Consider the following 16,687-nt stretch of genomic DNA (forward strand, 5'->3'; position numbering starts at 1 on the left):
CCCTTGGGAACAGTCCCCCCCAGCGTTCCTGCGCGCCCCTGCCGACTGCCTTCCACACCATAAAAACAAGCCCCCTTGGCACAGAAGCGCAGCTCCCGGCAGCCCCTCCCCGGTATCACTTCCCAGATGTAAGGTCTTACCAGTCTTTTCCAAGACTGAGCGCCTGGAGACGTCACTTCCGTACACGCCGGCTGCAAGCTCCGAGTGCTGCCCTGCTCCTGTCCCTCATCCTCTCGGCGGAGGTTCAGCTCTCACGGGACATCTCACATCGGATACTTTACTGAAAACCTTTTATTGTAATCAAAAAGTGACATAACAGGGCTGTAATGTATTCTGCAAACCACCCTGCTGGTGCCCCACAACCCACACCAGCCGCTTTGCCAGCCAATTTAAAAAAAAAAAAAAAAAAATTCAAACGTGAAAAGTTTCACAGTACAGTAAACTCCACCCCAACTCATCACCGGTGGTGAAAAAGAAGATGCCCCCGCAAAACCTTTCATGTTACATGGTCACAACTCACAATTCTGTACAAAATGTTCACTTTTATAAAGCTCTGATGTAAAAATCAAAGAATCAAGCAGCAATATTTTAAGTGCAGCACAGGGTCTTTCATGTCATTATTTACAACGCTTGAATTCGTTTACATTTTAACAAAATTTAATACAGATGACTTAGGAATTAAGTCATTTTTTTCTATTATCTGTCCCTCTATGTGGTGACAGATTTCACTTTTTGGTCATCTTTCTCTTTATCTTTGCTCTTCTTCGACTTCTTCTTCTTGTGTTTGTGTTTTTGGCTCTTTTCCAATTCCGTTTCATTTCCAATGTGTTTCTTATGCTTCTTGTGTTTCTTATGCTTCTTGTGCTTTTTCTTCTCCTTCTTCTTTTTCTTCTTCTTGCTGTCTTGACTCTCCCCTGAGCTGGCACTGCTGCTGTGGCTCCGCGTCTGACTCTCGGAAGGGCTCTGGCTGCGGCTGCGGCTGACGCTGGGGCTGCTCTGGCTCTGGCTCCGGTTCGCTTCGGGCTGCTGAGCCGCAGGAGGTGCTGCCGGGTCCTCTTTCACCTTATCAACAGCCTTTTCTTTCGGTTCTTTCAGGTTCTTCCCCGCAGCTTCCTCCTCTTTTGCAGACACGTTACTCTCGCTGTCGCTTTCGTTGTAGTCTGGAACGAAGGCAGCCTCGTCGGTCTCCCGCGCCGGGTCGGAAGAGAGCCGTGAGGAGCTGCTTCCCTGAGCCTTAGGCTTGACAGCGCTTTTATCGTTCTGTCCAGCCACGGGCTCCTTCTCAACCTTCACCTCCGGGGATTCCTGTCTCAAAGGTGGTTTGTTAACAACCGTCTCTTTCTCCTTAGTGCTCTTTACTTCGGGTACGTGCTTCTCCTTCTCTTTCTCTTTTCCCGTGTTTTTATCGGGAGGCTTGTGTTCCTCCGCCATACGCTTGGCATCGTGAGCGGCTTTGTGCTCGGACTGCTTCCGCTCCCGCGGGGGGCTGTAGCTGCTCCTTTTGGCATCCCCGGCACCTTTCTTGGACGGCTCCGCTCGTTCATCCCTCGGCTTACTCTTCTGTGCTGACGTAGGCTCTCTGTTTCGAGAAGGGGAGTCTTTTCTCCTCGCTAACTCGCTCTTTTCCTCTCTGCGCTTGGAACCAGAATGATCTCTGTTGCTGTCGTGGTCCGACTTCTTCTCTCGGTTAGGGGTGAAGTCTTTAGCCGTGGATCCACGGCCGGTATCGTGTTTCTCTGAAGATCTGCTGTCTTTGGAAGACTGAGAAGTATTTTTTCCATTTCCTTGTTCAGCTGCACGTTCCGAGTGGTCTTTTTCTGGCTGAGCACTGCTCTTTCTCTTCTCAGAAGCGTCCTTGTCTGACAAAGAATGATCCCGCTCTTTGGTTTTTCCTTTTTCATTCGACGCAGAACTTTTTGAACTCTTTGCATCATGCTGGGCGCTCTCATAACTCACCTCTTTCGCAGCCTTCTGTGTTTTCTCCAAAGGCTCAGTCTCTTTTTCCGTGTGTTTTCCGGGGTTTGGGGGCTTAGCACTCACATTTTTTATAACACTGGCAGGTTTTGCTATGCTTGTGGGCACCTGGGTAGATTTCACATCCTCCTCTTCAGACTCGAAGTCATCTTTATCCCACTTTGACTGAGGGACCTGGATCATAATGATGACGTCTTCAGCAGGGGCAGTTATATCGTTATTATACTCCTCCATGGTCTTAATGACAGTTCGTTTGGTATCCGGCTTTTCTTCCGGCTTTCTAACGGGGCTCCCTCCAGTCGAGCTGGTGCTGAGAGGAGAGAAATGTATGTTAATCACGGCTGAGACACCGCATTGCCACCTTCCTAAGACAGCTTTTGTTTCAGTTCTAAACCCCCAGTATCTCCTCAAACGATGCTCAATTACAGGAGCAGACAAGAGAGAGGATGAACCCACAAGCTCAGATCATGAGCCATCAACTAATTTAGTATACATTTAATTAACAAAGATGCAGGTTTATCAGACTGGGGACTGTCTGATCTGCTAATTCCTTCCTGTCCTATTTCTGCCAAAGAAAAAGCTAAATTACACACACATTGTTGTTTCGACGTGTAAGCAAGCAATTCTGGAGAGGTACAGACAACCCGAGTTTTACCCTCATATCCCAGCTTTCTTGAGAAAAATGTACTTTTAAAAGCTCACCAGAATGCCAAGACACTATCTTAAAGCCTCCAGTGAGGTCTCATATGCTGTGAGTTTGCTCTGTCCTGCTTCTTTCGACACTGAAACGTAGGTAATTACAGCTCCTCACCAGATGACATTTCTCCCCCTCATGTCACAACGGAATACAGAAGACCGATCTTCTGAGTGCCAGAAGTTGGCACGGAGGTGGAAGCAGCGTAGCTGGGCCGACAGGCACTGCGCTCAAAGCCAGGATCACCACTCTACAGTGGTAACCCAGCTGCTGTTCCTGCGAGGGGGAACCTCCTGCATGTGGAACATGATGGTACCCTGCAATTCCTAAAACGCAAAGCGTTGCACGGCACAGACACGCGTTACCCTCGCCTTTAGCGGCAAGCTGGAGGTGAAGGAAGACAGAGGGCACACCTCAGAGTCAACATGTCAGTAAGAAGAGGGGGGAAACAATAATCCCTGAGGAGAGGCTCAAACACCTCAGCCATGAATTACCCTCGTCAGCGTTCTGTGCAGCGCGGCTGCCTGGTTTCTCTAACTACGCTCGTAGAGCGTGACCCCAGTGCAGCGTGACAGGGAAGGTCACCGATCACTCCCTCAGTCAGCATGGATTTTGTGGTTCCTTTCACCAGTCACCATAGAACAGTTTCACATGGGACTGGGAGGACAGAAAGAAAAGGAGGCGAAATGCCAAGGTACCTGGTGTAATCCACAAGAGTCCCACTCGATCCGTCGGCCGCTGGTGCCTTCCTCCTCGCTTTGCCCTTCGCCTTCTCTGGTTTAGCTTTGCTGCTGCTGGGCTCAGGTTTCTCCCCAGGCTCTTTCGCAGGCGGCGCGTTTTCGCTGCTCACAATCTTTTTGCCGGTTTCGCGGTTAAGTTTAATCTTCTTTGCGGGGTTGTTAGCAGATTTATCCTTTTCCGGCGTTCGCTCTCCCTTGTCACCGTCAGGCTCAGTCTTCCCCTTCGGGGATGTTTTCGAGTCAGCAGTTTCTGGTTTAGAGGCCTTTGTGGAAGTGGCTTCGTGGTCTTTATCGCCCTTTTCATCTACTTTTCTTTTCCTTTTCTCAGGTTTGGCATCAGAAGGTTTGCTCTTCTCAGCAGGTTTCTTCGCCTTGTCCTCTTTGTTGGCGGGCTTCTCCGACTTGGGTTCTTTCGGATGGTCTTTCTTTGCCTTCTCCTCTTTGGCTGGCCTGGCTTCTGGGTGATCTTTTGTCACTTTGGGGTGAGCTTTCCGTGGGGTACCAGCAGCCTTCTCGTCCTTCTGAGAGGAAGATGGTTTAACACTGTCAGTCTTTGGCAACTCCTCCTTCGCTTTTTTCACAGGAGGCTCTGCTCGAGGCGATTTCTCACGATCGGTGTCCGCCTTCTCCTGGGGCGTTTTAGCAGGCTTTGTTACACTCTCCTTCTTCGGAGGGACGGCCACTTCGACTTTCCGCTTTGTCTTCTCAGTTTTTGCTTTTGGCTTGTCCTTCTCCTTTTTCTCCTTTTCAGACACCGGTTTGAAGGCAATGGAATCCGCTTCCATGGGCTCATCTCTCACAGGGGTGGCATCATCTCTGCTCGGGAGGATGAACATAGCGTCGGTTTTAACGTCTTCTGCTGCAGCAGGCTCTCTGGGTTTTCTCGCCCCCTCTAACAACTCGGTGCTCGGAAATCCTTCATTCTCATCCCCTTTTCTTCTCTTCCGGTGTTTTTTATGTTTATTTCCTTTGCCATCTCCCAGTGGATTTTCTACCTCCTTCTCTTTTGATTTGGTAGGATCCTTGATGCCATGGCTCTCTCTTCCGGAAGGTTTTTCAGGGTAATTTCCAGCTATATTACGATTCCTGTGGCTCTGCCCAGCAGGATAATCCTCCCTACGCCCCCGAGCATATGGTGAATTCTCTCGTCTGGTCCCAGGTGGACCAAACCTCTCTGGAGAAAAGTTCTCTCTGTTTACGGGAGGTCGAGGCTGTGCACCAACAGCATAGCCCTTGTAAAACTTTTCGTACCATTCTCTATAGTTCCTTTCCCATTCTCTGTATCTTTCCTTCTCAAAGGGATCTCTAAAGTCAACTGATCTGCCATAGTAAGCTTTCATGTCGTAGGGTGGGACTTCTCTGTATCGGTTAAAGTATTCCCTCTCTCCTTCCGCTTGAGGAACAGTCCGTTTCGTGGGGGACTGGCCTCGAAATGCTGGAGACCGCGAGCGTGAGTGGTACCTTCTGTACGGGGGAGACCTTGACCTCGAGCGGTGATAACCATGCGACCGCGACCTAGAACGATAGTTACGACTCTTCCCTTTCCCTCTTCTCTGATACGGCGGCGATCGCGAGTAGGAACGCGAATGGGAACGACTGAATGATCGAGAGTAGGAGCGAGAGCGGGAAGAACCTGATCTTGACTTGGAGTAGGTATAGGAACTTCTAGAGTACGATGAAGCACTATAGGGAGACTTGGACCTTAAAAAAAACACAACAGAAAAAAAATAAATGAAGTTAATTCAAAACAGTCACTCTCCCCAGTTTATTTCCTCTCAAATTTGGTTTATTTTATTTTGGTTTCCTCTCCATATGCTTATGTCAAAGCTTCTTTCAGCTGCTGACATAACACTACTGCAAATCGAAGAACTTGGTAACATGTAAAAGTTTCTGCTTACAAGACAAACAGCTGCGGCTTCGTTAGTGTAAAACACAGAGGAAGGGAACATCTATTTCCACTCACTCCTACATACAACTGCCACAGGCCGATTTCGGCTGGTGTATGCTGGCCTCTACTGGCACCTGAACCCGCACACGCTTCACTACTCCGCAACTACATGCGGTGCCAATCGTTCCTGTTGCAGTGCGACGCAAAACGAGCGAGTCTTAATGGCTACTGTGCAGTACCCAACAGCAGGAAAACACGGTTTAGCCTGAAGACAGTAAAGCTCAACTTTAAAACGCCAGCTTAAGTCTATTTAACTTCACTACTGACTTCGTACAGGATGCAAACAGTGGTACTGCAATCCCATGTACAGGGCTGTTTAATCGACACTCCGAGCCTGGTGTTCTAGCCAAGTTTTGCACATATCTCTAGCTCTAACCAAGGACAGTCACTGCTTTTCAAGAAAACTCATACTCAGAAGCTTCTAATCTCTGTCTCTAGCAGCATGACTCAATTACTCAAGGAAAGACAGACAGCATTACTAGTAGTGAGGTGTTCAGACTCCTGCTTGAGGGATTTTTTGGGGCTAGAAAGAATCAGCTTCCCTGAGTTTTTTTTCTTCACAAGTTTTTCCTTTATCATTTTTTAAAGAACAATTTCACAGTATTCCACATATGCTCATTAGTATCATTCCTCCTCTCAACACCCTTCACCAATTAAAGTCTTCCTTAAAACCATGTCTGATCCTTAATTCCTAAGGCAAATTTAACAATGTCAACAGAATACTAACAAAACCCACCAGTCTGCTGTCCAGGTTAAAATCTCTCCATGTATCCACATGGGATAAACAAAAAAGGAAGCGAAGACAATGTCTCTCTCGTATCTCCTCCGGAGTGCTTTGGGCCGCGCTTACAGCCAGAACAGAAAAATCACAGCAAAAAATCAGCAGCTACACCTATAATCAGTTCCCAGCCTCCTCACAGCCGGCAGGAGGTGAGAGACGTCACTACAGAGAAGCCTGAGCAAGAGACACCTGCTCCGTAACAACTGCTGCCGAACTGGAACTGTCAGTCACCTGTCATCTCGGCCGTACTTGGGCTGGTAACCTACACGTGGAACTCCTGTTCCTGTCCTGCCGCTAAGCCCTCGCATCATCCAATCCATCTAATCAGAGAGGCGGAGGGGAACTCCTCCTGATCCTTCTAGACAATCTGCTTCTCCATTACGGACATGTAAAGCAGTTACCTGGAAAACGAACGCCTACGCTCCTTTTGAATCTTTTTATATTCCATCAATTCCTTAGCAAAATCATTTGTAAACTCATCAAGTTTGGACTTTTTCTTTTCCCTGTTAAAATAAGTTTGACCTTTATTACAATTATAGTTTGACCTTCATTACAAAAAGACATCAAGAAACAAGACATGGCCAATATGAGAAAATGTATACTGCATGCAAATGCAAAAGGTGAACATCCTATTTAAGCAAAAACAGTTTAGAATGCCTGCAGGTTTTAGGGAAGATTTTAGAATTACATTTGTCTCGGTTTAGTTTTGCACGTTTACCATCTGCAGCGAAAAAGTACATTGGAAGAACACACTACGTCACTTTTGCTTACGTCAGATGCACGTTAGCGTAACTACAGTCCGACACGCTAGCCAAACACAAACCCGACGAACAGCGCAACTTCCTCGAGCCAAATACTTACTCCTCTTTAAGTCTCCGTTGCTCCCTGTAAAACTCCTCCCTCGATAAGGGAGGCGCCTGTGTTGTCGGGATGGCGTTTGAGTGAGCCGCCGGTACTGCTGTTGGTACCCAAGCTGAGGACATGCTGGCGGGAGCTGGGGGGTATCCGGGAGGGGGGACAGCGTACCCAGCGGACGGAGGCTGACCAGGTGGGAACTGAGGAGGGAACTGTGGCGGCGGCACCCCCGGCGGAAGAGGAAGGGCGTGGGGTGGAGGCGGATACAGGGGAGGTGGAGGCACAGGCACAAAGACTGGTGCTGATGCTGGTAGGTTCGGGGCCTGACTCCTTTGAGTACGTTCACCATGCAGGCGTCCTCGATTTGAGCTAAAGAAACCCAAGAACACGTGTCGCTGTCACGCTGCTCTGACTTTGGAGAGGAAAGCGGAGCGGGAGCGCGGCGGTGAGCACCTCCTGTTCTCAGCTTTAATGCTTCTTCCTGCTTTCTGTTCATCTGAGACTACGCTCGTTTTGTGATCCTCATCCTGCCTTCCACACCCCCACCCCAACAGGTCCCCCCCTAGGCTCAGCTTTGCGACTGTGACGGGGGCTGCCCCATCTCCCACGTGCCAAGCGCCCACTGCTCTCAGTACTTCACACTTCCGAGCGCGGAAGCGCTGCAGGGAGTAAACTCACCTGCTCTCAGACTGCTTCCGACTTCCACGTACGCTCCCCACCCGGCTGCCTCACGATGCTGGATTTGGCCTGTTCTCCCCCAACTGTTATTTCCCTGCTTGCCAAATCTGAGATTTTAGGAGGTCTGTGGGATGGGGCCTGCTTTCTTTTCTGACCTAATGCTGCGCTCCCGCGCGATCTATCGGTGACAAACGCATGCCAAGTGGAAGGACTACGGCGACGCTGCAATACTAGGTAACAGGGACGCCTCTCCCCAGGCGAGAGAAAGCGGCTTGGCTGTTGGAGACGGAGCCGAAGAAACGCAAAACTGCCACAAAACAACAGTGCTGACTCTCCCATGTTTTGCTCAATCGGTATCAACTCAGTTGTTAAAAAAAGAATGTTGGAGGCTGATTCCTACTGGGAAATCAGTTTCTCCAGCCCTATTCAGCCAGCAATCAAAGGGGTGGCTTTCCATCTGATCTTTTAATTATGTTTAATTTTTGTATGTAATTACCGTTTCCTCAAGAAATGTTCCTTTTTCCAAGTCCTCTTTTCAATTATGTCCTGCAGTTTTATTTTAAATAATCTTACTGCAAGCACAGATCCCCTCTGTTAGAGCTAATTCAAATTAAGCCAATCGAAAATTAATTACCACTTGTATTCTCCACACCTACCCATGCATATTTATTTTCTTACAAGTCAGCAGTGGTGTCAGTTATGCGTTACAGCCTAATTTAACAGGCTACAAGGAGTAATACAGTGAATTTCTGCGGAATACTCACAGTTCCCAGCCTGGTCTGCCACCTGCTGAGCGAATTGTACTGGCTCTCATGGGATGACCTTTACAAGTGGGGAGAGGAAAAAGGAAAAAAAACCCATGAAGTTTATCCAAAGATCATTTTTTGGGAGAAATTCTGAAGCTACAGTTGCTTACCAGTTGTGGGTATCGACTGTCCTTGAGGGCCCAGAAGACTTGGTAATGCTGGTTGTCTCAGCACAGGAACCTGATAGCCCTTACGAAGGAATGCAAACAGTTAGAAAGTGAGCTCTGCTAAAAGACAACAACCATTGCACATGCTGCACAGAATTTACCTTCTCTTCCAACAAACTGGTGATTGAGAGGGAGGAAGATTTAGAAAGTTCAGCGGCCGTCACGAGAGCAGCAGGAGGTATAATAGTATCAGCATCACTGCAACAGAAAAAGCCATTTTTTTAGTTATTCAAATGTGTTTTGAAGTGCTACGTGAAATACAAAGCTTAAGGTCAGAATGCTCACTACTGGAAATGAGAAAAATATTTAAATATAACCTTCGCCAGATTTAGCAACATGAGGTTGGCCAGTTCCAAAGGAAGCAGTGGAGTCAGTCTGGACCCCTGACCAGAGAGGAAGCCCACTGGAGTAGTGTTTTATTAAGCTAGATGCACATGAAAGGACTGGGGTACAGATAACCCACACACTGAACCTCAGTTCTGGCAGATGCGAGCGCTGAAATTCCATTGGGCAGTGTTTACATGCTAGTTCAGAGGCTGCCTTTGAGGTGCTTTTGTTGGCACTCAGCAGCACAGCCGAGCCCGACAGCCTTCTCCATCCAGGGCATGAAGCGGGAGGAGAGAAGCCCGAATCAAGAGCACAGATGTGTGATGTGTTTTCCTATCACTTCGCTGGGTGGCAAACAGACTTTCATGTTTTTAAATACTTCAAATGTACGGTGCTTCAACAGTCATTAGGCATCCCTGACTACGCTGCGTATGACTCGCAATCCCGGTGACAGAATACTGTGGAAAAAAATAATGAGGACACCTGTCAATCTTACCTATAATCATGCTTTTACAGCTCTCATGAGAATATTATTTCCTCAGTGCTAAAGAGACACTGCTGTACTCAAGAAGGTTTGACATAACTAAGCGGTTACTTTAGGAATTGCTAGCCACTTAAAATCAAAGGGCTGCCAGGGGGAAAAAAAGTTCCTCTTCCAGGGTAAACCTGTGCTGAATGACTGCTGGGGGAACCAAACAAGAAATGCTTGGGAAAAAATGCTTGCCTGAGGCACACTTCCCACTTATCAAAGTGTCCTCATTCAGACAGGGACCAAACCAGACCTTCCACAATTACCTGAATGGTCACTGGTGATCCACAGACCACGACAGAGAAGCTCAAGAAGAATATAACTGTCTGGTGTCTTTTACATTCACACTGATCCACAGATGTACTTACCGAAAAGGTCCGTCCGGCTTTTCACCACGGAGAGACAGGGACACTGCTGGAGGGAGATCAGAGACCACAACAGAAGACGGTTTCATGGGCAGCCCTGCTGCCACAGACGGACCAGGGCCCAGCGATGACAAAGCAGAGCGGGAAGCCAGGGAAGCTAACGGAATCATTAGTGGATCCTGCTGTCTGGACATTGCTGGCCGGAGCAGAGGCTGCAGGTTGCGTGTTATGGTCTGTCTCATCAGCGGTGGCGGAGGCGGGGGTGGCGGCGGTGGCGGCTGCTGCTGCTGCTGCTGTTGCTGCTGCTGAATCTTTCGGAGCCTTTTTGTGTACCCAGTTTCATTTTTGAAGTTGTTCACAGCCTAGAGTCAGGAAAGAGTTACCAACAGGTAAGTCAAAACTTCAGTAGGTGTACAAAAGCCTTCACAGAGTAAATTCACTTGTGCATTCCTGTAAATGCTATCAATTCTAGAATAAATCAACACTGATGGATGAACACGTCACATTGAAGCCCGACACTAATGACTGGGAACTCCGTATCAGCAGGCTGAACTCCTTCCGTGTTCACACCAAACCGCCAAGCGAGGCAAGTACGTTAAACACGGGTGACCTGAATCTGCCAGGCTGCCTCTACAGACTTCTAAGCTTCTGAAACAATAGTTGATGTATGTGAAAGGTCAATACGGCCTTATTCAATTCAGCCTTGCTAAAGGAGATGTAAACTAGTATTTTCTTCCTTTCAGCTTGTCACAAATAGACTTTTATTACAGTTTACGTAGAAGTCATCCTGTTACCTGGCGCAGGAACTTGTTGGCAATTAAAGCATCAGGAGAAACATCTGTTTGATGACACGTCGGGCATGTATGATCATCAGATTCCAATAATGCTGTTCTAATACCTGTGAATAATTAGAATAATTACAATAGCTTTTAGCCAAACTAGAGAATTGAATGGGGTTCTAATCAATTACAGAAGCATGTATATAACTGACGGGCGAATACGGTTTCGAATTGAGAGCATAAAGCTATAAATGTTCAACAGTGTAAAAACATTCTAGCATGCAGCAGTTAACTACAGTTTTGATATCTCACTGCTAGAGGATGCAGAGCAGGCTGTGTCTTGCTCCAACTAGTCTTTTTTTGCACTACCCAGTACAGTGAGAACTCACCAACCTTAAGGTTAATGAATAAAAAACATTTCAAAAAGTCATTAGGTTTTAATTCTGAAGGTTTTAACCAACTCTCCCACAGAGAAGAATGTGGGTAAAATGCCTAACTCTCTGCTGGTTGCAGAGGGCAGCAAATCAGAGCTGGATGTGTACTTCTGAACAAGAAGGGCTGTTGACAAACGAAATGCATTCGGTACCTAATACCGTAACCACCAGCACAATTACACACTGTTCTTGCACTCATCCTTCCTTACATAAAGACCTTGAACTAGATCGGGAACAGGGGAAAAAACCTCTCCACCCATTTTTTTTCCTTTATATGGTACTGGCCCTTTCCTGTTCAGGGTATACTTAAGGATGACATGGAACCGCTAACACCGATTTCGTCCTCTCGTATTTCTGCTTTCAGAGACGACCTGACATTTGGAATGAACAAACATGGGACTAACACTCACATTCATCACAGTAACTGTTTCCGCAGCATGGGATAACCACCGCGTCGGTCATTATATCTTTACAAATCAGACACAGTAACTCATCTGGAATAGGATCATCTTCTTCTGAGGAAGAGGACGGCTCCTCTGGTAGGAAGGGAGGCTTTTCCTTCTTTCCTATAGCGTAAGCTTCCCTGGAGGTGGGTGGGGAAGGAAGAAGAAAAACATTTAAGATCGGGGTAAGGGAAAACTTGTCCAAGCTTTTGATTTTATCATAGAAAGTCAAAAGATGGAATTCTTCTCACCCCACACGAGCCTTTTAAAATACAGGCATTTAGTTTAAACTACTTTCCTACAGCCACAACTCTAGAAGAGGGAAGGGGGAACAGTTTTGCTTCTGCAGAACTCTCCCATTCACTGGATCACCTACAAAACCAGCTCAGACTAGAAAATTTTTTTTTTTTTGACAACTAGAAGTCAGACAAAATGAATCCCACCTCTCCTTTGCCAGAGGGCAAGTGGAAACTGCAGGCTCAGGATAAAGCTCATCTTCAAGAATGACATTTTATAACTGGAAGAAGTCTATGTTACAGCTTCTACAAAACGAGACCCATGAAGTGCTACCGAGTGCATTTTAGAACAGCCGCTGTCCTCAGCACGCAGCAGCATCTTCTCAGTTTATAGCAACAGGAAAACTTCAGCCTGCTGCACACATGAGATCTGACAATAGTCAGAGGGGGAGGAAATCTCAGTCCAACAGTTACTTGTTAAATTTTGCAAGAAGCCTTTGAAAGACAAAGTGGAAGCAAAAGGAGCTTTCCAAGAGCCTGACTCCAACTGTAAACGCTATGGGAAGTGCAGGCTCCCAGCATGCCCTAGGTTTAACCAACTTCCAGTGGCACAAGCAACGCGACCACCCTATTTCAGTACCAGCAAGCACCCCAGATTTCAAGGTGAAGATACACCGACAATGCTTCCCCCCAGACGTTGCCCGACTTGGCTGCAGCGTCACTCAGGCAGTTACGCACGTTGGCCCTCGTTCCCTTTTTTGGGCAGTCTGATCAATTCCACACTTACGCGTCAATCGTTGGTATTGCATATTTTCCAGTGTTTGTCAGCATAGCACCTTTTGTATTTGGGTCTTTCACCTCCATCATGAAACTTCGTGGAATTCCTGTGCTTTTTTTAATTCTAGGAACGGACTCAAAATTTTTGTCCTGTTAAGAAAAGAAATGCAGACATGTCTCATCTGAAGACCCACATGTGACATGACATTTCAGTGATTTTAAGCAGCAAACACCTTTAATCCTCTCCCTTTACCCAGCATAAGGGTTGCTCAACACAAACATCGCCAGGATGTTCCAAAGGCTTGAGCAGTGTTTTGAACTCAATCGATGTTCTTTGCCTTAACTTCGGGTTCCTCAAGGATGAAATGCCCCTTTTTTCACCATCTGATCCGAGGAGACACAAACCCATTCCCCCTCCAGAGCACAATTCAGAATGAGAGCTTAATTCCGGGCTCCAAATCGGTCGCTGGAGAAACTTACAGTCACCACCTAAGCACGAAGGCTGAACTCACACCTTGAGCGCCTATGTTCAGTGACTAATGCTGAACGTGTGAACAGACTGGTGCAATTAAACATGCAAATACTCAATAGGTGGGGTCAACAGAAACACCTTTGCATAGGAAATACTAAAAACTGTAAACTAGCATTCAAGAGTTAAAAATTCCTAATACCACTGAGGCATATCAAATATACACTAAAGTTCCCAGAGGAAAATCTATGGCAGTGTTTAGTATCCATGCCTTAGAAAACCAGAAAGTTTTACATGTGTAATTCCAGGTTTTCCTTGAACTCTGAAGGGCTTTGCAACACTGCCGTCACCTCTGGACTTCACCCCAAGAGAAACAATTGTATTTACTAACCCCAGAAGCCCCCCCAGTCTTACCCCATTTGTTGGGCAGTTCTTGATATAGTGGCCAGGTTTCCCGCATCGAAAGCACGTGTATGACGGTGGAGGTGGACCCAAGGGCTTCTTCATGTAGCTACAAGTTTTGAGGGGAAAAAAGGAAAAAGGTATGCATCTGTCTCTCGTTACACAAACATCTCCACAATTTTTCCATCATCTTCAAAGAACAGATTTGACATTATGGACACTTACTTGATTGGATCATATTCATGGCCAGACTGCGTCATCATAGCTTTTATTTTATCTTCCTCGGAAGCATTCGCTTCAGCCAGATTGGCAGTCTGTTTAACAGGCAATTATTTGACACACACATTAGAAACACATTTAAGCCCACACAGCCAAAGACAACACCACTCATCCAATCCTGTAAAGAGCAGCACAGCACTAGCTGAGGCTGCATGACAACAGCTGCTTATATAAAACATATTTGTCCTGAAGATGTTCTGGGGAGTCCTTACGCCATTACATGATGTTTCTGTGCCCGCTAACCTACTTGAAAAGAGCACTCTTGGGCACTCAAAACCTTAGGCTCTGTTTGTACCTTACATAAAGACTTGTGTAACCAATCCAATTTTCTTCAAAGTGGGCTGAAGCTATGTGGAGGAAAAAAAATTAAAAAAAAAAATTCACACTATCCAGTACTTTTGAACTGCTTTTTGAGCTCCAGACTATTTGAAGGAGAAGATACCCACTATACGCTGAGAAACATGTATGCAAGTACCACTATTTACATTTTGCAGCATTAAAAGGACACACAGCTGAAGAGTCAGTTGGTCCTGCATGCCGAAATTCATCCTCTGATGCCGGAGCATTAAAAGGCATCAAGCTTCTCGTAACCCCTCAGAAAGGCGGAAGATTCTTTTCAGGAGAAATTTGACCGTCACGTGCTGCAGCAGCCCAAACTGCACGTTCCCCCTCCAGATCACATCAAATGCTTTAACTACAGAAGGCAAACCCTGCAGTTTTTTCCAGCTGACTGTGTCCTTTTAACACCCAAACTGTAACGCAAACCTCATGCAGAACTAGATCTTCAAATTACTGAAGCCAGCTGATTTTTTAAGTAGCATGTGTTCAATCGTTTTTACTTCACACTAGTCCAGATACAAGCAGGGTCTAAGGGAGTGACTGTGAACGATTTGGACCTTCAAGCACCTATCATTCCAATCAACCACTCGTATTTTTGGCTTTATATGCATTCATTCACAAAAGCAACCAACTAGTTTCAACATTTTATTAAATGGTTGTTTCATGTACACAGGTTTTTCTCGACAGTAACACAATCCAGACCGACAGCTATGAAATCATTTCCATTAACATTTACAGAATACTTTACAGATACTTGACTAATTTGTTTGAACCCAAACGGTTTACAAAACACAGCCAAAACCCATAAAACATTAGTAGGAATAGACCAAAAGTCAAATATGGCATTTAATACATCATAATAAGAAACCAGGAAACTGTTAATACATTGCCTCCATGCTAAGCCAGTCGGCACTGAAGAGGTTAGAGTAAGTAACAGTTTTGAGCTGCTTTAGGTTGCTGTGTTTTTCTGAAGTACTTAAATTTTCTCGAAAGCTTCAGTGTGTACACCACTTGGACAGCTCTTCACATTTTAGCGTGAAACTTTACGAGTTTACAGAACCAAGGACACCTTTAGGGACAGCACTAATGGAGCCCAATTTCTTTGGGTGGCTACCTTCCAAACTGATTGGGGTTTTCTGCCAAACATACACAGTTTAACTTCTGCAGTGAGAGAGGGAAGAAGTCACCAGTGGGAAGAGATTTCTCTTTCTTGGAAACGAAGTCCAGCCTTTACGGTCAGAAGAACTACCTACTCTGCATTAGGCCCGGCCTGCCTTCTCTCATCCCTGTGGCTTTAAAGCCCAGTAACTGAATCGGTCAGCACTACGCCTGTTCACAAGTGCCATCACTAGTGCTTTCCCAGACAGATACACATTGTTGAGCAGAAAACACAAGCAATTCCAGAGCAAAACACGGCATCACAACAGTCTCAGAAGGTCACATCTGCCAATATGCCACACATACACATTGGTATATTCCTATAACAACTAGGTACATTTACACAATTTACACAGTCTGCGTTCAAACAAATTAGATCATGTTGTCCGCTGTATAGACTACAACTTATAAACTGTGCAACATTCAAAGAATGGTTCTGTAACTATGAAGACTAAAAAATATTAACAAGAGCCATGCAATTGTCCATGTTACAGCAATGCTTCTATTTTGGCTGTTGCAACCCCCCTGAAACGTCCGTAACTTACAGCCAATTAAATTCTTCTGTATATGGTATTAGTTTCCAAGGCAAAATTAACGAAACGTATTTAAAAAAAATGGTAAACAGCTTCTGAAGAGCTTCTTCTTTGTGTCTTGAAGATGAGTAATACTGCAACATTATGTTGAGGCTGATAAGGTACTCCCCTTCTATCTTCCCAAACTGGGAACTACTCTTTACAGGATAGTATCAAAATATACACACATTTTAAAGTTAAAATAAATACTTTAAGTTATTAAAGATTAAAGTTTTGTTCAAATTACAACAGTTATCCAGCTATAGGTCACAGTATAAGATTTAAAAATACAAAGCAAACATTTTAAGTATTTGACAAGAATATATATATACCTTAGTAAGCTGGGCCAGAGAAATAGATGCAGAAGAGTCATCAATCTGTTCACAAAAAATTAAACACATATTCAAGTTCTACAATCAAAACATTGCAACAGTTAACCTCTACTACAGTCTGAAAGTCTACACTATATCCTGAGTGTCACCAAGAGAGGCATTTCCAACCCAGTGTGATTTGTACTGGTTCAAAGCAAAGTCCACACCTATGACAGCTTAATGAGCCCATGTGCTTAATGAGAAGCAACTGAAATAACCAAACCCGCCTGAGATCACTTACTGCTCCAGAATCTCCCCTTGACTCTTGCTCACAACTGCTTAAAAATCACAGGGGCAAGGAAGCTGTCAATTTGCAGCTAAAAAGGGTTTTAAAAAATAAGTTTATTTGAGAAGGACACAGCACTACAAAAAACTTATTTTCAGTGTAGTTTGTAAATTAACCAGTTAGTGTCTCACTGTTTACAAACGCACATGGTTAATTGTGCTTTTCTGAATACAGCTGCTGCCTGCCAAAATACAGCATGGGCATATCAGCCCTCAAACACAGCTCTGCCCCTCCTGTCACTATGGTGACAAACGCCTAACCCGCCATACCCCACAAAG

The 16,687-nt window shown here is 45.7% G+C and overlaps 1 protein-coding gene across 1 annotated transcript; it reads right to left on the reverse strand.

The window, feature by feature from the left end:
• Nucleotides 1-276: 276 nt before the first annotated feature.
• Nucleotides 277-16,221, reverse strand: RBBP6 (retinoblastoma binding protein 6). The gene is made up of 15 exons (XM_010148700.1): nt 16,085-16,221; nt 13,630-13,718; nt 13,417-13,513; nt 12,544-12,683; nt 11,488-11,660; nt 10,659-10,762; nt 9,868-10,226; nt 8,745-8,841; nt 8,587-8,665; nt 8,435-8,492; nt 7,671-7,673; nt 6,999-7,361; nt 6,539-6,640; nt 3,367-5,109; nt 277-2,284 (listed from the first exon to the last, which is right to left on the reverse strand). Exons 1-15 carry the CDS (start codon nt 16,151-16,153, stop codon nt 709-711), a joined length of 5,052 nt encoding a protein of 1,683 aa, XP_010147002.1. The 5' UTR covers nt 16,154-16,221; the 3' UTR covers nt 277-708.
• Nucleotides 16,222-16,687: the final 466 nt, after the last annotated feature.

The sequence above is a fragment of the Eurypyga helias genome, unplaced genomic scaffold (genome assembly GCF_000690775.1).
Source record: "Eurypyga helias isolate BGI_N326 unplaced genomic scaffold, ASM69077v1 scaffold15470, whole genome shotgun sequence".
NCBI classification, from domain to species: Eukaryota; Metazoa; Chordata; class Aves; order Eurypygiformes; family Eurypygidae; genus Eurypyga; species Eurypyga helias.

Bases quoted from the DNA above. Each gene is read 5' to 3' on its own strand.
- RBBP6 (XM_010148700.1), bottom strand. From the start codon at position 16,153: ATGTGTTTAATTTTTTGTGAACAGATTGATGACTCTTCTGCATCTATT. The intron at 13,514-13,629 runs GTAAGTGTCCAT...CAAAACTTGTAG, and splicing joins CATGAATATGATCCAATCAA to CTACATGAAGAAGCCCTTGG. The intron at 10,227-10,658 runs GTAACAGGATGA...TCCTGACTCTAG, and splicing joins CCAACAAGTTCCTGCGCCAG to GCTGTGAACAACTTCAAAAA.